Genomic DNA, 23,437 nt, shown 5'->3' on the forward strand with positions numbered 1-23,437 from the left:
CAGAATGCGTCCCTTGGAAGAGTCCAGCTGGGGGTGCTCCAGGAGTATGGACTAATGGAATAATACTTGATAAGGGCTGTTCGGTCCCTGTATAACCAGTATCAGAGTCCGCGCATCGCATTGCTGGCAGTAAGTCAGATTCATTTCAGATGCCCTCTGTCACTGATGCTGGGCAGAACAACCTGCGGTTGATATGTTGAGGGGATCCAGTTTGGTGACCTCAGCAGTGTGTCTCTGCTTTTTACAGATGATGTGGTTTTGATGACTTCATCTTGCTGTAGCAGTTCCCAGCTGAGTGATGAAAATCAACACTTCCAAATCTAAGGCCATGTTCCTCACTCAGAGAAAAGGGTGGAGTGCCCACTGCGGGTTGAGGAAGCGAGTACAAGTATCTGATTACAGAGAGGGACAGTCACAGGTGGAAGCGACAGACTCTGTCGGTCTGTTGTGGTGAAGGAGGTGAGGACCGCAGCTGAAACTCAAAGCTCGAAAATTGACTGGTCCATACTTGTTACCCTGTCCCACAGCTACGGTCACCATTTGTCACTGTTTCGCTTGTGACCGAAAGAAAATGTTGTGGGCTGCCAGTGGCCGAGATGAGCTTCCTCCGCAGGGTGTCCTGGCTCTCCCTTTGACACAGGGCGAGAAGCTCGTTCACCTGGAAGGGGCTCAGACACATCTGCATTGAGAGGAGCCCGATGAGGTGGTTTGTGCATCCAAATGGGATTGCCCCTGGACGCCTCCCCGGTGAGGTGTTCCAAACATGTCCCACTTTGGAGAGGACCCTGCGATGACCAGGACAGACGTTGGAAAGACTACGTCTCCTCTTCCGGGAGCTCCTTGGCTGGGTCGAGGCTTAGTCTCGGGTTTTTGACGCAGTAAACAATGGATTCATATTGTTGAATTTTGGTTGATTTTTTTTTTTTTTTTTTTTTTTTTAATCAGGCTGCTACTCACACAAACAAATTACAGTCGAGATTAAGTTATAACATAGATTACGTTTTAATATGTCCGACGAGTGGCATTTGCAAGATGATCCCAGTTCATCAGTACAGCCTTTCATTATAAGACAGCAGAAAAAGAAATCATCAAAGATCAAATCAAAAAGTTTGAAGAGGGGACTTGTATTTTGCTTTTTGTGCTCTAAATATTTTGTCTTTTGTCTCTTTTCCTTCAAGAGTTCTTCATTTGGACGATATATTCCGCCATCCAATAAGCCTTTGTCTCCATCAAATTGTGTGTGTGTGTGTGTCCACACGTCCTTATGTGTTTGCGTTTGCGTCAGGAGGCCACGGGGGCAAGACCCTGTCTACGGCGAGCACTGGAGTCAATGTCCAATCACAGATGGTTGTAAGTAATGAACTATTAAATCTTACAAAGTCAAATGATTTCATTCTTATCTTGATGACAATGATGAGCCACCACAAGCTTCACTTTGATCTTGTGGCATTGAATACGACGGACCTCTTCCTGTCTTGAGTTTCGGGTGCTACGTCGGCGAAGGAGACGTACGGCGTGGAGGGCAACGCGTCCTTCCTGGAGTGCTCGGCTCGCTCGTCCCAGGCGTCGCTCGTGTGGACGCTGCAGCGGAGCAAAGAGCGCCATCCTGTGAGTTCAGCAAAATATGCTAGTCGGGATTTGCCTATTTGCATTTTTTTCCTCCTCTTTTTGTGCTTAGGTTGGAACAATAAACGTAAGGCTGAAAAGGTTCACGGAATAACGAAAATAATTCCATAAAGTGCAATGTGTCTCCTGACAAGTAAAAGTTCGATGGCCGACACAAGCTTATTGAACGTCGCCTACAAGCCGGGGGCGGCCGACTGCCTTTGAAAGTCTGGGGGCGCACGAAAAATCCAATTGCTCGTGGGCGGAGGAGGGGGTAGCTGGTGGAATTTTTTCAGAGGCACTTTAGCCACTCAGAGGGAACTTAATGACATTCCGAAGGTACTTTTTGGAACACACAAAGGGGCACTCTGGGTGAAAAACAAAAAAAGAAGGAGGGGGTGCGTACTGTTTTGCTAGTTGGAAGGAATTTTTAATCCCTCTGCAGGTGCTTACGATAGACGCAGTTGTTGGTACCACTTTCTCCCATTTTACTGAAAACACAAACAACCAAAATAAAGGCATAATAATCACATTTGTACAAGAGTCACTGGAGCCACAAGTAGCGCTGAGACACGCGACGGACAGACTGGTTAATGGTTAGCCGGCCCACAGCAAGGCGCCCACAACACCCAGCTCGACTCCCCAGGCAAAGTCTCCAACCCTTCAAAGCAACACACACTCAAAAGTTACAGATATTCTACCGTGGTTAGGGAGTATGGTGACCACGAGGAGAGCAAAAGTGCCGGGGCTAAAAACGGGCTCAATTCCCAATCCGTTTCTCATTCCCATCTCACTAAATCAGAGTTTTTTTTTTTTTGTCAACATAATAGACAACTAACGTATATCTTTGATGATATCATAGTTTCAGGGTACAGAATGTGCAATTCATTCCCAATACATTCTAAGAGCACATCAAAATGTCTTTTGTCTACGATTTAGTAGAGAGGGAGGGATTTCCAAGAAAGAAAGAAAGAAACCTTTTCTTTTTCTCAGGTTCCTGTTAGTGAGGACAAGCGCTTGGTGCGCACTGAGCGAGGTTTGCTGCTGCAGCGTCTCCAAATGGCCGATGATGGCATCTACACTTGCAGCAGCACCGAAGGCCCATACATTCGCCTCGTCAACCGCTTCCGCCTCCGCGTCGTCCCCTCCGGCGTTCTCCTTGCTTCCCCGGCGGGCCTCGGTCGCGCCCCTGCTACAGCGTGGGCGTGGGCGTGGCCGGGTAGTGTCAAAGAGCGCAAGATGGCGGAGCGCTACTGCGAGCAAATGTGGTTCCCGGACAAACGGCGGCAGCACAAAATTTTCACCATCAAGCTGAAGCATGACGAGAGGAAAGCTCGCGCCAGGAGGAACCAATCAACTCAAACCGCCATCTGAGACAACAGCCACTCGTTACATCATCATGTTGTTGTTTTTTTTAAAAACCTCCCAATTTAAAATAATAATAATAATAGCAATAAAATGACCATGTATGCAAAATAAGACTGATATCATGGGTTAGGGTTAGGTTTAGGCCTTGTCCTCCAATTGCAGGACTTTCAGAAGGTTCCTTCTTGCTATATACACTGTATGCATATGTCGATCTCTATCTATGTTACCAAACATCCTTCCATCCATCCATTTTCTTAGCCGCTTATCCTCACAAGGGAGTGCTGGAGCCTATCCCAGCTGTCAACGGGCAGGAGGCGGGGTACACTCTGAACTGGTCGCCAGCCAATCGCAGGGCACATAGAGACAAACGGCCGCACTCACAATCACACCGAGGTGCAATTTAGAGTGTCCAAGTCGTGTTGCATGTTTTTGTGACGTGGGAGGAAACCAGAGTTTCCGCAGAAAACCCACGTAGGGTCAGGGTGAACATGCAAACTCCACACAGGCGCATTAGGGATTGAACCCGGGACCTCAGAACTGTGACGCCAACACTTTCCAGCTGCGGCACCGTTCCGTTTATTACCAAACAGTTTTGCTAAAATAAAATACACGTACACTAGTAGACTAACACTGGGAGAAAACACATAACTGTAATGCAACAAAAGAAAAAGTACATATCTGTACATACATTTACTGTTCTTGTTCACACTAGTTGATTCAAAGTCCACTGTTATTCATGGAAAAAAAAAGGCAGCTGGAATGGACCCATCTGTTTTTTCACCACAAAATGATTGATGATTTTGACGTATATGGCTTTTTGTAACTCCCGCCATGAAAATCCTCTCGAGGGATTTGTCTTTGAGAAGAAGCAGGAAGTGACGTTATCAGCAACAGCGCACTCAGGCTGGCTCGTCTGTTTGTACTAGTTTTACATGCTGGAAGGGAGCTCTTTGTTCCTTCGTGTTAGCCAAAATGTCGGCTCCCTGTATTGCTGGATATTGTTCGAACACTCGGGAGGATGGATTTACTCTTCGTACTTTTCAAAAAGACCCGCTTCATCATGACAAATGGTTTGCACGGGTGCAAAGGACGAGAGCTTCGTGGTTTCCAAATGACAGCTAAGTATGTATAGAGCTACTAAAAAAAAAAAAAACAATAGTTGGGGGGGGGGGGGGACATAATCCTCTCATAATGTAACAAAAGATCTGCGTACGTAAGTCAGGGGTGCTCAATGTGTCAATGCGCGCGTCCTGACGGCTTCCGCGCAGCAGCCGTGGAAGGACGCCCTCCGCACGGCCTTGTGGATTGCCGCCGGCTTTGTTGACGCGGCCTAGCACAAGACCGGGCCCGGTGTTAGCCCCGACGCGTAGGGGGAATCGGGCGGGGTGGTGGTTTGGCCGGCCTCTTCCCCCCACCGGCCGCCGGTATCCGGGCACTCCACGTCGCTTCCGCGTTGGCCCCGACGCGGAGGTGGTTCGGCCGCATGCGGGAGGAGAAAGGAAACCACCTCCCGCCCCACCCGGCATGGGTCCTCCTGAGTACCCTACATACTGTCGGGGAGTCTGTTGTTAGTTAGAAGTGATCCTAACCCATCAAAATATGGTTGAAAATGATTGGGTAATATTGCACAGGTTATTTCACTTGATTGTGAGATGTTCTCTTTTCTTAGAAAAGAGCTTCCGTGTTCCATAGCAAGTTGCCACTACGTGTTTTCATTGCCGAATGTTCCGGTGTAACATCTGATGATTCCGTTGCAGGCAATATGGCGATCACTTGGATGTCGAATGAGACTTCAGCAACTTTGCGCATGGATGACACGCTCTCCGCTCATATTTATTTTTGTATGGACATTGAAGTGAATAATGTTATATGTATTTTTCATTACAATATCTCTTTTAGTATGTTTATAGGCATGACAGTGGAGCTTTAAGTAGTTTTGTCATCATCAACAAACAAGGACCGACGAAGAAAAAAAAAGTGTGCATACCGCCTCCGTTCAAAAGGAGGCGCTAATGCGTTACAACCTCATTGCAACATCCCATCAAGAAGAAAACGAGGAAGGTTGTGGGGAAGGAACGTGTGATTTGAAATTCAACAAGAAGAAAACAAACCCTTTTTTATGACTCTTTATCCGTAAAGGGGCACAAAAGGTTAGTTACTCTGACAGGTTTCGCCCCTTTGCTCGTCGTAACCGTTTTGTTTCCTATATGTGAGCTCACCCTGTTAGCTAGCGGTGTATGATGCTAACCGTTGTTAGCGACGCCACTTGTTGGGTTTATTCAACCAAAAGTATAATTTTCCCAAAATATGTACGGACTCTAAAGTGAGCGCGAATGGTTGCTTCTGTATAGTTAAACATGTACCCGGCGCCTCGCCCTGATCGGCTGCGGTGGGGTCCAGCGACCCAAGTGAGGATATGCATTTCGAATGAATGATTGTTTGTTTGATTTTGTTTTATTATTAAGTTAGCAGCACGATCTATGAGTGCTTCGCAGGTCTGCTTCCTGGTTTGGAGGTTCGCATCTAGACTACTTTAATATCTCAATTAATTCGTGGTTTCTGCTACTTGTTTCTCAATAGAGGATTCGGTTGAGTGAATAGATGTTTAAAATATGTTTGTTACTTTTCTTGGCCACAACCAAGAGAGTCGAGAAGACATCAAGCCGAGCGTCCTCGATGGCAGCTCCTGGCTTGCAGCATCCTGGCTTCCTCCTGGTGAGGCTCGTACTTTTCCCTCACTTGGAACACGATTGACAAATTAATCAATTGACGTTAATATGTGTACTGCTTTTAGGCCAATCTTAAAGTGGACTTCCCGAACAAAACGTTGGCACAGCGATGCCAGGATCTCGTCAAGATCATTGAGGACTGTCATGCAAAGGTACAAAGGCAATGCCGTTTACATCTTCGCATGCAGTAGTTCAGTGAATCCTGCTGTTGGGTATTTGCAACTTCACCTTTTAAATTATTTTTTTAACCTATTCTGCTGCAGGCGCTGAAAAACTCACCTGTTTGCTGTTTTTGTACTCGGGCAAACGTAATGAAGTTATTTTTTGGGTGGCGCCTTGAAACTATGTTGAAGTGAGGTGTGGGGTTTCATTACACATACATGCAAATTAGTCTCCTTTGCCATTTTGAACTCAAAAGACGGCATTTACCTGAATCGTATAAGGTCAAACTGGGACTGCAACGCACAATCCAAACTGCTGAAAGAATTGTCCGTATTCCCCTTTTGACCCTCGGGAACTTGCACGCTGCCAGAACTAAGATGAGAGCATGCCAAATCCTGTTGGACTCTCCACATCCTTCTTCCCTCTTGCCATTAATTTCATAAAATAGCCATCCATCCATCCGTCGTCTTAGCCGCTTTCACAAGGGTCGTGGGAGTGCTGGAGCCTATCAACTGACCTGGTTGCCAGCCAATCTCAGGGCACTTGGAGACAGACAACATTCGGACTCACAATCACACCAAGCGGCAATTTAGAGTCTCCAATGAATTCTATGTTTTGGGAATGTGGGAAGAAAGCGAAGTGCCCCCAGGCAGGGATGGGGAGAACATGCAAACTCCACACAGGCTGGGCTGGGATTGAACCCTGATCCTGGCCAACGCTTTACTGCTGCCCCATCATGCCGCCCCCTAAAATAGCCATCTTCCATCCATCCATCCATCCATCCATCCATCCATCCATCAATCAATCCATTCATTTTCTTAGGCGCTTATCCTCACAAGGGTCGCAGGGAGTGCTGGAGCCTATCCCAGATGTCAACAGGCAAGAGGCGGGCGGGGTACACCCTGAACTGGTTGCCAGCCAATCGCAGGGCACATGGAGACAAACAGCCGCACTCACAATCACACCTAGTGGCAATTTCGAGTGTCCAATTCATGTTGCATGTTTTTGTGCCCGGAGAAAAGTCACGCAGGCACGGGGAGAACACGCAAACTCCACACAGCCTGGTCCGGGGATTGAATCCAGGACCTCAGAACTGTGAGGCCAACGCTTTACCGGCGTTGCCACTGTGCCGCAGCCATCTTCCAATTATATTTTATTTATTGTGATTGTATTATTATAATTCAAATCTTTTTGCATAACTGTCAAAAAGAAAATAGTCCCATCGTTGCCAGGTTCCGATCGGCCTGGTAGGATAAGCGGCTGTGTTTGCTCCGTTCTTCAGGAACTGCACGCCATCTTCTCGTGGCTGGTGGAAAGCGTTTTCGGAAGTTTGGACGGTGTCCTCGGAGGATGGAACCTTCGCCTTCTCCATTCCCGGTGCGGCGACTTCGCACTCGTCATCGATTTCCTGAAGCCCAGGTGACCCATCTCAGCCAGACTTCACGACGTGTGCTTGAACGCGGGAACAGATGAAGATCTCGTTCTCTTCCTCAGTGGGCCCATGATGAAACTGGTCTACAAACTTCAAGCAGAGGAATACAAATACGAAGTGCCTGTCAATTATCTGCCGGTAAGACCAGCTGTCTCCTCGCTCGGTTCTCTCTCGTCGATCTTATTGTTTTTTGCAGGCTTGGACCAGTCAAGCATTTTATCGACTACTTTATCACGGGGTCACTTATTGTAGGTTGAGTGCATCGCCAATATTGGTCCAGTTAAAGGTAACTCAGAGGCGTGCAGTGGGCGCTTTCAAAGCCTTTTCTGCTGACCTCACCCTTATCAAAAGCACCCATCTTGCATTTCCAACTTGCACAAAAGAAACTTGACATTGGTGGCCGATGCCAAATACACGCAATAGAAGCCCCCCCCCTCCCAAGTAACCAATCAGACTTCAGACTCAATTAGCAGGCATGAGGATTTCGAGTGCAAGTATGGTAACCGATCTTTCGGTTCCGTTGGTTTTTCCCCCGGGAAACGGTGGGAAACGATTTTTCGGTTCCCATCGATAATGCTCATGGGAACCGGTTTTTACGTGTACTTCAGAATAAAGCCTTAGCAGGCTTGAGCATTTTGTCTTTTACGCTTAGCAACCGACATGTTTGACTAGCGTTTGAGTGACCCGGATATGAATAACTCGACCTTGCGCATGCGTAGCGCAGAAGCGGAAACCGCACTGACAGAGCTGGGCGTTTTAATCACTAAAAATAAAGGGGTTCATGTAGGTTCGTTTTATACAGATTGTTGTACTTCGTTGAGAACTTGTTTTACATTCCACACATGGGCGAATTTTATTAAAAGTAAGCCCTGAGATCTGGGAAACGGACTTTCGGTTCCGTGTTTTCTCAGGCCGGGTAACGACACTGTAACGGAACGATCGTTTCCGTGAAATGCTTATGCCTGATTAGTAGGAGTGCCACAGAGCCCGTACCCAATTTTTGTGTACTCTGGTTAAAGTGTATGGAGTGTCTCATTTGTAATGCAAATGATCTTACCTAGACGAAAATATATGTTCAACTATACCATAAAATGCTTCACCTTTTCGATGTTTTTACCCTGAAAAAAACGTGTTAATGAATTAAAGTCGGCGAACTTTGACCTAGTTTCCCCGAGTCTGAAAAACGCGTGTGGCTGACCTCTGACGTCACTGCAGGTAAACACATCGTACTGCAGATAGTTTCTCATACAAGCACAGACAGATCCATCGCGCTCTACAACGAACGGCCGGGTGGTCGTGTACCTATTTACTAAATACACGGCGTTTGCCTGATTTTAAAACAAGACGGAAAACGTCGTCGATGCTTTCCGGATATATTTCCCTTTTATCAGTTTATGACAAACTAAACCAAACAAGAAGTTCACAAATGCTTAGCAGTCTTTGTTTCCAACACGAGCCATATCCTGCTCCCTGCGGGCTGGGCAATTTCTTCACGGCCCACGATCTCGTCTGCGTTCCACCGTGTATGCTGTCTAACTGGCTCAAGTTGCTAACCTTTAACGCCTTTCTAAAGCTCGTATTCTGCACCGTTTTGGTGGGACCCTTCAGAATAGTGTTCATCGCTCAAAACTTCGGAAAATTCGTCGGCGTTCTTACAATGCGCCGTTGTTGCCCACCGGTTCGGACGTCACGTTCCTGCTCGGCTGTTTCCGCTTCGATTCCGTCTTTTTCCGCCAAATCCAGCAATGTGCGATAATTTTTGCAGAAAATCGAAAAATAAAAACGTTTCCTTCATAACGGATTTCAGATTAGAATTCTGCATGAAACAAAACTGTATAAAATTAGCAAAAAGGTGCATTGAGGACCTTCGCGTACACCTTTAAGAACTACTCAAGTAGATTTTCTCTGCATAATGTTATGTGAAATCCGCATGGGCTCTTGTACCACTCCTCTTGAGAGGGGTTGGTTGGACTCTGTTCCACTCTGGAATTGCCCACGGTGAGAGGTACCGATCAGGTTTGGGTATACTTGTTGCCTCCCGGCTTAGCGCCTGTACATTGGGGTTAACCCGGGAGGGTGAGGGCGTAGCCTCCCTCCGCCTTCGGGTCGGGGGACGGGTCCTGACTGTTCTTTTTGCCTATGCACCAAACAGCTGTTCGAAGGTGGACTGGATCATAATCCCAACCACATATGGAAGATTGTCATATCGCAGTCAATTTGTCAGGACGGTTCCTATTTTTCAAAGTTGTTAACGGTGTGTTTGTCATACGGTGTCGGCTGTTCAGTTTCCGGTGAAGACGTCTATCCAGGAAGGTGTCCTTCCCGACTGTCCACTCTTTCAAAACCGGCCGCACTTTCCCATGTCCGGCATGCTGACTCTCAACATGGCGCTGAGTATCCTTTTGGCCGTACCGAGCCACCGGTGACGCCTGGTGGTCACTTTTGTGACTGCATGTGGATGCACTTTGACCAGCCAGTTGAACTTTTCCCTCAATGTTCTGCAGATCCTTTTGAGTTCTTCATGTTCTACTTTGCTTCCTGTCTCATTACACCAAAGGTGAGGGAAAAGGTCACCATCCACACACAGTTTGGAGTTGTAAGGAGTCTTGCTGCTTGCTGTTCTAGAGCTTCCCAGTGTGCCAACATGGCGGCACCACCGACAGTGCCTACTTTATCTTGGTGGACATGTACCTCAAGTACTTCCTGCCTACCGAAGGAAGTGTGCCCCCTTCCCCCTTTTCTGACAGCAGAGGCTCAGTCAGCGCACCTTCTCCAAGGTAAGTGCGCGGATCACAGGCACCGCGCGCCGTCATTCTCCTTCGATTCCTCCTTGAAATTTATCGATGTACAGCGTTGGCCGTCGTTTAAAATTGAATTCAGGTTACGATTCTGGTTCCTTATTTCGATTCCCATTCTCAAAAAAAGATTGCATGCTTTAAATAAAGGATGTCCAAATTTTGAACATCCACTTTCTTAGCAGCCCGCAGCATGGACTGAAATGAACATTTGACTGGGGTTCTAGAGAGGCCGGGTATCTAGCTATAGGACACGTGACTCTAAAAAGCTCACTCAATTGATTTAATTCATCCATCCATTTTCTGAGCTGTTTATCCCCACGACGGTCGCAGAAGTGCTGGAGCCAATCCCGGCTGTCATCGGCCAGGAGGCAGGGTACACCCTGCACTGGTTGTCAGCGAATCGCAGGGCGCACGGACAAGGACAACAGTTGCACAACAACAGGGGCAATTTAGAGTCTCCAATGAACACATGTTTTTGGGATGTGGGAGGAAAGCAGAGTGGCTGGAGAAAAGCCACGCAACACGCAAAGTCCACGTTGGCGTATCCGGGATTTGAACCCCTGTCCTCAGAACCGAGGCCAACGCTCTACAGCTGCCCCACCGTGGTGCCCCAATGGACCTTTCCGACTGGCCATCTTCATTCAGCTCGGCCCCCCTTAGCGACAGTTACCGTCTCTCACAATCTTCCAAAATGGCGACTGAAGAGAACAGGTTGAAGTAGATTTTCTATCGTGCATTCTCGGTAACATTGCGGTATGTTTTTTTGCCAAATGCGCCAGACTTGTCCAAAAGGGTGTCACAGAGAGGTCTCCACTATTTCACGCAGGGATATGTACATGGAATTAAGATATTGGACGGAGCAGAACGCAATGTCAGAGTTACAGCCAAACGTTGGCGATCGATGCAAAAAAAAAAAAAAAAAAAGTTTGACCCCTCACAAACTTCATATTGATATCCAACAGGATCAAATAGTGGAATCGTACTGTGCATGTAGAGCAGGGGGAGTACTTTTTACTTGGAAAGATCACCAGTAAGATCATTGGAGTCTTTAGAAGTGAGTGGGTGTATTCATTTGACCTGGCTCCTAATGGAACCCAGTTGAACCCAGTTTTCTGTCTCAAAAGTCCAATGTGGTCAAAATAGGCAAATAGACATTGCTCTTGCATGACATGAGCCATTTACGTATCCCTAACCCGACTCTTCGCCATAAAACACGACACACTTCATTCAGCAGGTCACAAAGTGAAAGTTGTTCTCCTGCAACGATGATAATGAAATCCAACTCAAGAGAAGTTACTTCTCCCTCACTTACTTTGGAACATACAGCCTTGTTTTTGTTGATATTTTCCACACTTAGTTGTACGCGCGCTCTTCCGCGAGTCACTTGGTCAACTGTGTTTTAGGCTTTGGAAAATGAATCAAGCGGGCCCCTTGTAAGCTAGTCGGATATCTTTCCCCAAGCCCATCTGAGGACCATTTTCTCCGTAAAATTCACTTTACAAAGCGCACGTGACCGATAACCAGCATTGCTTGTGGGAGATGACAACAAGAGGGGCGGGTCAAGCCAGGGGTTAAGACAATGCGGCTATCTGATTGGCTATTATTGTACAAGTGATTGACTGGTCGGAAAGGTCCAATGTTTCAGCTAAAAGTCAAATCTTGTTCAAATTATTTGGGACTATTTCATGTCAAATGTTATCTTTGTGCATGTTTATTCCTCCGGATATAAGCTTTTAGCCTTTTATTTTTAGGGGTACACATGGGAGCATTTTGACACGAAAAGTAACTTGATTATTCTTTTGTAATGAATGGACGCTAACGCCAAAGAGGCAAAAGGTTAGTGATAAAATAAATAAAAGCAAAAGTGGAACCAACCGTTTACCTCGTTAGCTGCCTCAATGTTGACATGGATAAATTTTATCGTTTCACGCAGCCAGTAGACTGAGAGTTGACTTCACTGAAGAGGTGCAGGCTGAGGATTGCTCGAATTCTACACATCGTCAATCCTTCCTTTGCATAACATAACGTTCTTGGGAGTATTGTACCGAGGCAACTAATGCCACCCTGAAAACGCCCGATCTCGTCAGATCTCAGAAGCTAAGCGGGTTTGGCCCTGGTTAGTACTTGGATGGGAGACCGCCTGGGAATAGCATAATAATAATAGTGCTGTAAGCTTCTCTCTCCGGCTAAATGCAGAAGGGTTGCGTCAGGAAGGGCATCTGGCTTAAAACTGTGCCAAACAAATATGTGTTCATCAAAGATGACATGCTGTGCCGACCCCTAATGGGACAAGGGGAAAGGTGAAGAAGAAGTACTGAGGCGACTGCTCATTCATTTGAACAAAGTAAAGGCAGTTTTGTTCGCCCCCAGGTTTTTGTCCACAAACACATCTTTGTGCCTTATCTCCTTTGTTGGTTTTCAGAAACTTCTTTGGGGTGGGGAAACTGTAGTTATCGAAACTGGAAACCAAAGTTTTTTTTTTTTATTAAATTAACGATTCCGGGAGAACTGGAAAGTCGGTCCCGGTTCCAATCGATTCTCGGTGCCTAAACCCGTAGATTTTTCTCAGCATGCGTAAATGTTGCAAAATATACTGTAAGTAATGTCTGTGCCGGTGTTTTCGTTGGGTCTGTAGGTCGAGCAACATTTCTTTGACAGGTTACGGCCTCCACAGTCCAAGTCTGCTGAAGCATCACATCTTCCATCAGCCGTCCGTCAACGCCGACCCTGCAGCTCAGGAAATCTGGAGGTCTGAAACGCTGCTGCAGGTGTGTTGCCACAGCAGCAAGCAATTAGTGAACAATATCAACTTTTTGAAACGTGGGTATGTGCGCGTGTGAGACAGATGTTTGTGGAGGTGTGGCTGCATCACTACTCTTTAGAGATGTACCAGAAGCTTCAGTCGCCTCAAGTGAAGGTAAGAGGGGCAAATGCACTTTCAACTCTTTGCACCCCTTGTGATCCTTCGCTAACCTTCTACTGGCTGCTGCTCACGCACGTCACTCGCCTGAGCTCTCCTCAGTTATTGTTACTGCCTCTGAAACAGCTTAAAGTCCATGAACGTAGACTCTTCACTTTGGCTACGTTGTGCATGTCTGTTCATGAATGCATTGTGTTGATGAGCTTCATGTCTTGCTGTGGAAAGAATGAACACATTTGGATTGTACGGTTGCGGGCGAGAGTGTTGTCATCGCAGCATTTCCGATCCTGCCGATGTTCCCGTCGAGCTGCTTTTCCTTGCCAAACTTTGTTTCCTGCATGTTGACCTTTGCATTTGCTTGTGTTCAGCCTGACGTCACACTGAGACGTGAACAAATGTCAAGCGCAGGGACGCTGAACTATAAATGTAAATATTAACTGCTATATTTTTATTTTGGGGATACGTAAGCCCCTTGTTCTGCCTTGGCCCGACTGTCAAATTGAAAAAGTGAATGTGGCCTTTGAGCTGGAAGGTTTGCCAACCTGTGCGCTACATGAAATTGAATAGATCTGAAATTTTAAAAACTTCATTTTGGTGTCGTTGGGCCAAATCCTTCAGTTGCGAGTTACAGATTTAGTTTACAGTTTACAGACGTGTGCCGAAACGAGCGCCTTGCTGGCAGAGGAACTAAACGGTTTCTTTGCCTGCTTTGAGACTGCTATACTGTCGCAGATTCAGTCTCACCACCTCCCATCAGCACCACGCCGACGCTTTAGGAACAAAAAGTGAGACGTGCTCTGGACCGTAAACACCAGGAAGGCTGCCAGCACAGATGGAGTCCCAGGAAAGGTACTGAAAGTCTGTGCTGATCAGATCAGCCAACTTGTGTTTTCACAAAAATCTCCACCCTAAAATTTGCAACAATCACCCCTGTCCCCAAATTGCATGATCCCAGGCCTGTTGCACTCGGGCCTGTGATCATGAGGCACTTTGAGAGGTTGGTTCCACGTAATTTAGGCACCCCTTCGCTCCCTCACCAGTTTGCCCACAGAGGAAAGCGGTCCAACGAGGCCGCCGTCACAGTAGCTCTTACTGCACTGAGCCACCTGGAACACGACGGACAAAGTGAGGATGCTCTTCAAAGACTTTAGTTCAGCCTTTGATAGCAACAGCCCAGGTATTGTGGTTGACAAATTCTGCCTCCGAGGACTAACTCCTCCCACGTGCTGCTGGATTAAGGAGTTTCTCAAAAAACGTCTGCAATCCGTCAGAGTTGAGCCATTCCTCTCTCCCTCCGGGTCCTTTCCTTTCAAGGTTGTGTACTGCATGTCGACAGTCAGTGTAAGAGAGACACGCGTGTAGCACTTCACCGCTTGCGCCGGGAGCCCGGGGGCGGTGCCTCGCTCAAGGTCATATCAACAGTTTCCAGCAAGCAGAGTGGCGTCACTCCCAATAGTTTGCTTTTTCAAATTTTTGTGTGCAGTGGGACTTGAATCTTGCCAGATTTTGTCACAGTGAGACTTGGCTGGCATTCTATTCGAAATCCAAGAATGAAATATTGTGAGCTGAATGTTGTCTGTCTTTCATGTATGTGACCATGTAATAATTCCGTATTGTGACCTTTCTCCTTTTAGTGCTCCTCTGAATGTTCTCAGAGCTCCTGATGAAAGTTTAAACAAGGGATAAGACTCGTTGACAGTCCATGACCATGCAAATGTCATCCCTTTGTTTTGTGTTGACAAGCAAGCCTGTGTCTGAGTCCATCTTTTATTTTTATCTCCTCTCTTCTTCGTCACGTTATGTTTCATCTGTTGCCTTGTTGTTCTTCACTGATTGTCACTTTGCTCCCTGGCATCTTCAGTGACACTCCTCCTCCTCCTCTTCCTCCTCTTTTCATCCCTTTGTTGGTTTACGGGTCAACAGCTGGCGCTGCTCCAGTACCGCCTCAGTATGTCCAGCATGCCGCGTCAACCCCACAGCTCACCGGGCTCAGGGACACTCTACACCTACCAAGTACTTATCAAACCTTCTCGCCCGCCGTGCTTCCACCTGCGGCCCCGTTCAAGGGTACTTCTTGGAGACCTGAAGGTCCTGCTCAAGGGTACTTCTTGGAGAAACCTTCCCATTGGACCTCCAGCTCTTCCTATGACGTACTCTTGATGGGAGAATCGATCCTGGGTCCGACGTGCTTTGCTTTGCTTGCTCATTTTTTGTGTGTGGAGCATATGCTGACAAAATGTGAGAAATGAGTTGCCTGGGCCCATCCAAAGTTAAAAGGAGTGCAGTTTGGAATTTTGTTTGCTGGCATTTGAACTTAAAATATGCTGCGCCCACTTGTGGAGTGCTGAGGTCCCGTCTCTTTGTGTATGTGAATTCTACACAACGCCAGGCTGTGCAAGACAATGCCTCAACCGCTTTTTGGAATGTTTTTGGCTGAGGTTGCAAGATGAGCCTAGTCCGGGTCGAATGCGCCGCCTCAAAGTTAGATTGTGTGGGACCTCCGCTCTCCAGTGCACCAAAAAGCCTTTGCCGCTCGATTGGCTTGCCTGGGCCTAGAAGCATTCCGATTGGGCGCTTGCGACACGGGTATGGGAGGAGGGAAGCACCGCTTGACTTTGCTGCGGTTGTGTTCCAGGAACCGTTCAGTCCGAGCGAGGAACATGTCCTGGTGGTGCGTCTGCTGGTCAAACATCTGCACGCTTTCTCCAACAGCCTGAAGGTGGAGCAGTTGTCGTCTTCCCCGACCCACTCGCACGCCCACGCAAGCCCCCTGGAGGAGTTCAAGAGGTCATCTTGCTCTTACGCTCTTAGGCCAGACGTTATTTTGTGGAGCTGGCAAGTTAATACCAAGCGCTTCTTGAATGTCAGTGTCTTTGTTGGTCTTTTTTTGTTTTGGCAAACTCTCAAAGGGAGATGGGGAGGGAGGGACGGAGTCCAAGGAGTACAAGCAGGTGTCAGTGGTGGACAAGACAGGAGATGTCATCAGATCGCAATCATAGATTATAAAGGAGGACTATGGCCACATTGAAAACAGGGATGAGAATTTTCCACGGATTTGTGGAATTCTGAGTTTTTTCAGATGAAATTGTCATTTTTGGGAAACGTGTAAATCCGTTGAGAAAATTTTTCAGGGGTGTGGGGGTACGGCGTGACGCGGGTCGAGACTGTGATCAATACCGGCAGCCAGCATCTATCGGCAACGCTCGTCGTGAAATTAGTCACAGCTTTGATAGCGGAAAACGGCATTGCAGATATGTTTGCATTCAATTTGGTCTTTATAATAATGACAACATTCCGATTTCCGGCATCATTTTGGCGGTATTTCCGCCGTATTTTCACTCTGATGGGAACATTTCATAGAGAAACATTCTGTTTACTACGGCATAGTTATAACTTAGTTATAGGTAAGCATATGTTATCGAACGGTCTGCACGTTTGCCAAGATGGCGAAAGTCTTGGAGCGAAAAGAGGAAGCTCGTGCCAGGGAAATTGGTAAAAACCACATGGTAAAAAACTTTCAGATGGGTATGGCTTGAAAAAAAAAAAGTGTCACCGTGCAGATAGTAACGAAAACTGTATCAAGACGTCTAACCGAACGTACAAAAAGTGGACGTTCCCGGCAAAGTGCTGTGCACACTGCGTTCCGATATGATCAATTGTGGAAGCCGAGGAGCAAAAAATATCCAGGAACATATCCAAACCAGGAAACACAAAGGTAAGTTGGATGTAAATTTCTCAAATGTTATAGAATTGACAACTGTTAATACGATTAGGCCTATCTCTAGCACTTGCCCTGTAGATCACGCATTTTATCGCTCACTTTTATATTTCATGATCGATCACTCACTCATATATACGTATGTACGTATTGTGGACTTATTTCTGAAGTACAACTTGTAAGTACAGTAGCCCATTTGCGATAAATTTCACCGTCTACATTTTTATGTCTGAGGTTTGGCAAAATTACTTTGGTTGTTTGGACTCATATTTTAAGTTTTGAAAATATTATGATTGCCCTGTATTTACACTGTTAGAAGTAACCAGACGTCACCATTTAAGTGTGTTTTATAAAAATATTTCATGCCTAAAGGGGGGGCGCACCCCACATTGAAACACCTCCCAACCCTTGTCATTAGAATCGGCTTTACTGGCCGGGAATGTTTCAAGACAAGGATTTTATCAAGGACAACAACCATGTTGACAAAATACACATTTAAAGCCCTAAAATGGATAATCGTTGAGCAATGAAAGTGTCGCACTAGTGTAGTGGCAATTGTACTCATGATTCATAGTTCTTAGGCAATTTAGAGCAGTTGCAAACTAAGTAATATTGCAGTGACTGTGATCGAGTAGAGTGATGATTGCGGAAGAGGTCCATCGTTCTCAAACCAAATGTTATTAAAAAATCAGTTGTCCGAGTCTGGGACACGAGCAATTCTTGAAATAGGTTTAGGTCAAAGTTGCGTGTCTCATGTTTGGACTGTGCATCGTCTCCTGCAGAGTTGTGCTGCAGCGTTTCGTCCAGCAGAAGCTTTTCCTGTTCCTGCAGCACTGCTTCGGCCACTGGCCTCTGGACGCCTCCTTCCGAGCGGTACGTGGACTAACTTGTTGCTTTCCATCTTTCGGTTGAGGCCTTTGACGACCTCATCGTTGTCGTTTTGTGAAGGTGCTGGAGACATGGCTGAGCTTCATCCAGCCGTGGAGGTACGCTAACAACAATATGGCCAACTCGCCAGCAGACGGCTGCAGCAGAGGCGACCCCGAGAGACGGTCTGTCGCGTCACTCGTGTTCCTCGTGTAGACGTGTTTCTGCGTTTTGAGCAATTCTAACGCGTTCCAAACTGGCAGGGAGTCTTTTGTTCAGGAGAACCTGCTGGTTTACACCAAGCTCTTCCAGGTCTTCCTGAACAGAGCCGTGCGAATGGACCTAGTCAACGCCAAGAACGCCTTGATGCTCTTCAGGGTGGCCAAAGTATTCTCTCAACCCTACCTGGCAGATATGATCCACAAGGGTAAGATTCCTGCAGCCAGCATGACCTACACAAGACTAGCGACTTTGCAAAGTACACTGAGCCCCCGTTATTGTGTCATGTCAGGAGCTTCCGAAGCCATGGCCTCATCATTTGGGCTTCCCCGTCTTCTTTCAGGCTATAGTCCTTTTTGTGGATGTAATCTTTTGACCTTGAAGAAAATATCAAATTTTTTACGAAATGTTCTGTCAACATTGTGGCATTTAACAGAATGTAATAACGTTGGTGATCCTGAGTGACCTGAAACGGGAGAGGTTTTGGTCTAATTTGACCTCAGACATGGAGGGGAAAAAAATGTAATGTTTTTACACCGTGTCTGTGTACTTCTAGCCTCAACTGTATTTTATTCTTTCACTCACCCAATTGACTTCACTGAAACGGCGCACCAGGGAGCTCAACAGACTTGTACACACAGTGAAACAATCTTATTCCAATTGGTGTACATCGATGACTGGTCATCAATTTGAACAGAGGTGAAGCACTTGTTTGCCTTTGCTGTTGGGCACAAGTGCATCTTTGTGCCCATTCTTCTTCAGCAAAGGTGTCAGTTCTAGTCTTATTGAATTTCAGTTACGAATTTTTGCTACGGTAGATCATAATAGACTGCCAAACATGTTGGAAACGTTGGGTATCACTAAGTGGAACTGTCCTTAAATGGCTTGGATTTGTATTTTGTCAACAGTTGGAAAAGGGTGGCGTGCACTCTCCAGGTCGGGGATGAGTTCCTTCCCCAAGTGGAGGAGTTCAAGTATCTTGGGGTGTCGTTCACGAGTAAGGGAAGAATGGAGCGGAGATCGACAGATGGATAGGTGCGGCGTCTGCAGTGATGCGGACTTTGTATCGGTCCGTCGCGGTAAAGAGGGAGCTCGGTCGAAAGGCGAAGCTCTCAATGTACCAGTTGATCTACGTTCCTACCCTCACCTATGGGCACGAGCTGTGGGTCGTGACGGAAAGAACAAGATCCCGGATACAAGTGGCCGAAATGAGTTTCCTCCGCAGGGTTTCCGGGCTCTCCCTTAGCGATAGGGTGAGAAGCTCGGTCATTCGGGAGGGGCTCAGTGTCGAGGCGCTGGTCCTCCGCATTGAGAGGAGCCAGATGAGGCGGCTGGGGCATCTGATTCGGATGCCTCCTCGACGCCTCCCTGGTGAGGTTTTTCGGGGATGTCCCACTGGAAAGAAACCCCGACGATGACCCAGGACACGCTGGCTTGGGAACGCCTCGGGATCCCTCCGGAAGTGGCTGGGGAAAGGGAAGTCTGGGTATCCCTGCTGAAGCTACTTCCCCCGCGACCTGACCAGGAAAAGCGGTAGATAATGGATGGATGAATAGACATTGGAAGTGTTCAATTTCAACGAATGTTAATGACTTAAGGGTCAGTTCTTGGACATCACCCTTTGACAATAGTGTTTGAAGTTCACTTGAATATTTGTCTACTAACATGTTTGAATTGAAACAAAGTGGGGAAACTTTGTAGAAACATGTCAAATTGAGAAGGGCCCAGTATATTTTGACACCAATGTTTCATTTTATGGCCTGTTTTTCTTGACCTAAAATTAAATGAAATCTCTTTTCATGTGTAAAATCACAAGATGAATATACAATCAAATACGCAGGCGAAAAACACTAAGCGGAGGGTCGGCCTTCCATTTGCAGCCGAACAACTGTTCCTGGAGCCGGAGATGGTTCTCCATCACCGGCAGCCGCGAGTGTGCCTAACGCCTGGCCAGGGAGGCAGCTTCCAGTCCTCCGGTCAAGGCGGTGGGTTCCTGTCGTCGCGGCAACGTACAGTGACTGATGCCGTGTTCCGGGTGAAGAGTCACGTGTACGCCTTGGAAGGCCAGGACTGCCGGTACAAACAGATGTTCGGCTCGGAGCTGCGAGCCGTGGTGAGGAGCCGTCGGATTCTCGTTGTGCCACCTCGGCCCCGCGCCCTCATTGTCGAAGGTCACCCTCGTGTTCGGCAGGTGGTGAAATTGGTCCAAATCGTCGCGCAAGCCAGACAGACGGCCAAACGGATATCAGACCGATCTAGCCAGGCGGCGGCCAACAAGTCTTTTCTGTCGTGGTTCGCCGCACCTTCCTCAGATTCCCATAATGGGCTTTACGGCGTTGAGCCGGAAGAGAGCAGCGAGTGTCTGAAGAAGACTCACGAGTTCCTGGACAAGGCGCTGGAGAACTTGTGTGCCATCTTTAAGGTGAGTTCACCAACTCGACAGCATTGTTGTATTTTGGGATCTATGACGTTAGATATTAGATCCTGTCCAATAACTTTGATTCCTTTGCGCAAGTCCAAAAATTCAAGTGAGAATCACAGGAACACTCCGAACAGGCAACACAGAGATGGAAATAGAGAAACGACCAAGGAGCTAACTATAATAAAAAGTCGTCCCGCTTTTGCCCCCCTGGATCTGCGAGGTCCCGACGCTCGCCACGGGGCGGTCGGACGGCGTGAAGGAGCTGTGTTAACTGAAACTCGAGGCTTTTTCATTTTCTTGTCTTGCAGCTGAACCAGAGTCAGCTGACTCAGGTCCTGGCCAGCGTGGCGTCCCGTCAAGATGACGACGAGTCCAAGCGTCTGCCCGATTGCACCGTGGGAGAGCGTGGCTTGGTCCTCACCGATTTGGGAAGGCTGCAGGTAGAAACCTCCTTTTTGTGTTGTGGCTGCAAACCTGGCAACCCACCAGTATGCGATGACAAGATGATTCAATCAGGATTCAAGGGCGATATTTTTGCTCAACTCTGGGGAGGAGTCCGAAACTGAAGTGAAAGATGAGGGACATGACAACTCCGACCTCTCACTTGAGCCGTCGCCGACAAAGCCGCAGACGGCTAAGCTACGTTGGCTAACCTCACGGTTGAGGTTACTGAGCGCGGCGCACACGTGTGCTCTGTCTCCTTCATGTTAGTTTCAGTGAGTGGAATCGAGTAAAAATGGAAAAGTGGAGTGGCCAGAATGGAACTCTGCTGCCAATATGCTAAAAGTTTGATGAGTTGAAGCGGCCACAACAGTACGCCTAGGACTCCATTCTTAAAAGGTAATTTGATTTTGCAAATGGGGCTAAACTTTCTTCTCAATGAACTACAAAGCTGGTCTCCCAGTCCAGATGTCACATTTTATGTTATTTGGCACCCAGATGGCTGCAAAGCTCCCTCCTCCTTTGTTTCAGAACGCAGTGAGCAGAATGGAGCAAAGCAAAGCAAAGAAAATTGATTTGTATAGCGCATTTCATACACGAGGTAACTCAATGTGCTTTACATGATTGAAGGCATTTGAAAACAAAGAGATAAAATAGATAAAACCAATAAAAATAACCCCAAAAATATTTAAAAAAAAAAAAAAAAACAACAAAACCGCATTCACTGCAAGTAATATGATCAAAAAGTGGAGATATTCTGAAAAGCTCGAGGGGGGGAAAAAAAAAAAAAAAAAAAGTTTTCAACCTGGATTTCAAAACATTGACCCTTGGGGCTGACCTCACCTGGGTTGGCAACTTCTTCCATTTGTGTTTGGCATAATTGCTAAATGCTGCTTCACCACGTTTGCTTTGGACTCTGCGCTCCACTATTCGACCTGAGTCAGTTGCTCTCCGAGCTTTACTAGGTTTGTATTCGGTAAGCATTTCTTTCTTGCATTCAGGACCTAAATCATTTCGTGATTTATAGGCCAGTACCAGAACTTTAAAATCTATTCTAAAGCTGACTGGAAGCCAGTGCAAGGACTGTAGGATTAGCGTTATATGCTCTGACCGCTTTGTTTTGTTTGAGAACGTGTACTGCAGTATTCTGAATGAACTGCAGCTGTTTCATACTCTTTTTGGGGAGTCCAGTCAGAAGACCATTACAGTAGTCAAGTCTACTTGAGATAAAGGCATGGACGAGCTTTCCCTGGTCTGCTTGACACATACAAGACTTCACTCTAGATGTTTTTCAAATGGTAGACGGCAGTTTTTGTGATTGATTTGATAAGATTGTTGAAAGTCAGGTCGGAATCAATCAGAACCCCAAGGTTTCGGACTTGGTCTTTGATTTTTAAAGATAGAGAGTCCAGGTGTTTACTCGGAGCAATTCTCTTCTTTATTGCCAAAAACAATTGTCTCGGTTTCGCTGTGGTTTAGTTGAAGAAAATTTTGGCTCATCCAGTTATTTATCTGATTTAGACAGCGGGACAATACTGGACCTCAATTGAAGTGTGTGTCATCTGCATGGCTATGAAAGTCAAAATGAAAGTTTTGAAGAATTTGACCCAAGGGTAGCGTAGCCAGGGTGAACACCAATTCCATTTATTGTCATTCCACGATTGTACAACGAAACTGGAGAGCCTCTCCCGGGTCAGTGCATATTTAAAAAGGAAACAAGATCAGCATATAATGGAAGATGTTGTCAAACACATTTGCATATAGGTGAACTTGTGAGCAAATAGTTATTTGGAAGCGAGACAAAAACGCCCTGTATGTGGTAAAAGTCCCGACGTATATTGCTTTAGGACTTGGCTTGACATGCGTCATGACTTGCTTGATTGATGTATTTTGATGGTTGTGAGTCATCGACTTGCAGACTGTACACAACTCCGGTCGCATCTGTGCTAATGACTGACGCTTGCGATCTGGCACAGATCATCAACGGACTGCGCAAGTTCGACATTCAGTACCAAGGCGACCCGGAGCTGCAGCCAATCAGGAGCTATGAGAACGCACTACTGGTCAGGTTCTTCTACAGGATGTCGTCGCTGCTCAACGCCAAAGTAAAATTCAACACAACAGACGAGAAAGCGCGTGAATGTGAGTCTCATTTAAAGGAGTGCGTCTGCTGTGCGTCCTCAGTTTGAAGGCCACATGAGCGAGCTGTGCTCGCGGACGGATTTCGCCGGTCGACTCTGTCGTCACTACCTGGCCGGTCCCGATCCCGACGTGGCCCAGAGCAGGAGTCCCGCATCCTCTTGCTACTGGGACAGGAAGCGGCGGCCCGGCGTCAGCTTGCGTCCGCTGGCCAGCTACAGGACCCTGTTGGCGCTCGGCTTGTGCTACGCCACGGGCGCCCTCTTGTCCTTCGGGCCCGTGGCCAGCACCCTACTGATCGTGGCGGCCGTGTTCCTACACGGCGTCACAGTGACGCTGTTGGTGGACAAGTGGAAGACGCACTAGTGAGGAAGAAAGGTGTGCAATTTAGGAAGGGCACAGCATCGTCGGAGGATTCCAGAAGCAGTTTGTGTAAAAATGCAAAGATTTTCATCACAAAATGCAATAAAACGTTTGTCTTTTCTAGTCTTGTTGAAGAAGAAGAACGTGTGCATACATCCTCAGAGGTGTGGCTTAATTTGAACCGGAGTCCTCAGGGCTGTGAGGCAGATGTGCCAACCACTACCACTAAAGTACAAAGTCCCAGAGGCTCAGGT

General features: G+C 47.1%; 1 protein-coding gene across 2 annotated transcripts; it reads left to right on the forward strand.

The window, feature by feature from the left end:
* Positions 1-3,082: 3,082 nt before the first annotated feature.
* Positions 3,083-23,306, forward strand: smpd4 (sphingomyelin phosphodiesterase 4). Of its 2 annotated transcripts, XM_061833827.1 has the most exons (21): positions 3,083-4,095; positions 4,731-5,123; positions 5,617-5,688; positions 5,768-5,854; positions 7,147-7,283; positions 7,359-7,434; positions 9,582-9,690; positions 9,801-9,853; positions 9,922-10,073; positions 12,730-12,862; positions 12,940-13,011; positions 14,938-15,027; positions 15,650-15,801; positions 17,515-17,605; positions 17,681-17,784; positions 17,863-18,026; positions 19,699-19,931; positions 20,010-20,240; positions 20,549-20,680; positions 22,658-22,786; positions 22,866-23,306. In XM_061833827.1, the coding sequence occupies exons 3-21, from the start codon at positions 5,650-5,652 to the stop codon at positions 23,184-23,186; spliced, it is 2,505 nt and encodes an 834-aa protein (XP_061689811.1). In that variant the 5' UTR covers positions 3,083-4,095; positions 4,731-5,123; positions 5,617-5,649; the 3' UTR covers positions 23,187-23,306. The 2 variants fall into 2 exon arrangements, with proteins under 2 accessions (XP_061689811.1, XP_061689812.1); XM_061833828.1 differs by lacking the exons at positions 3,083-4,095; positions 14,938-15,027 and having other exon boundaries at positions 4,150-5,123.
* Positions 23,307-23,437: the final 131 nt, after the last annotated feature.

The sequence above is a fragment of the Syngnathoides biaculeatus genome, chromosome 10, assembly GCF_019802595.1.
Source record: "Syngnathoides biaculeatus isolate LvHL_M chromosome 10, ASM1980259v1, whole genome shotgun sequence".
NCBI classification, from domain to species: Eukaryota; Metazoa; Chordata; class Actinopteri; order Syngnathiformes; family Syngnathidae; genus Syngnathoides; species Syngnathoides biaculeatus.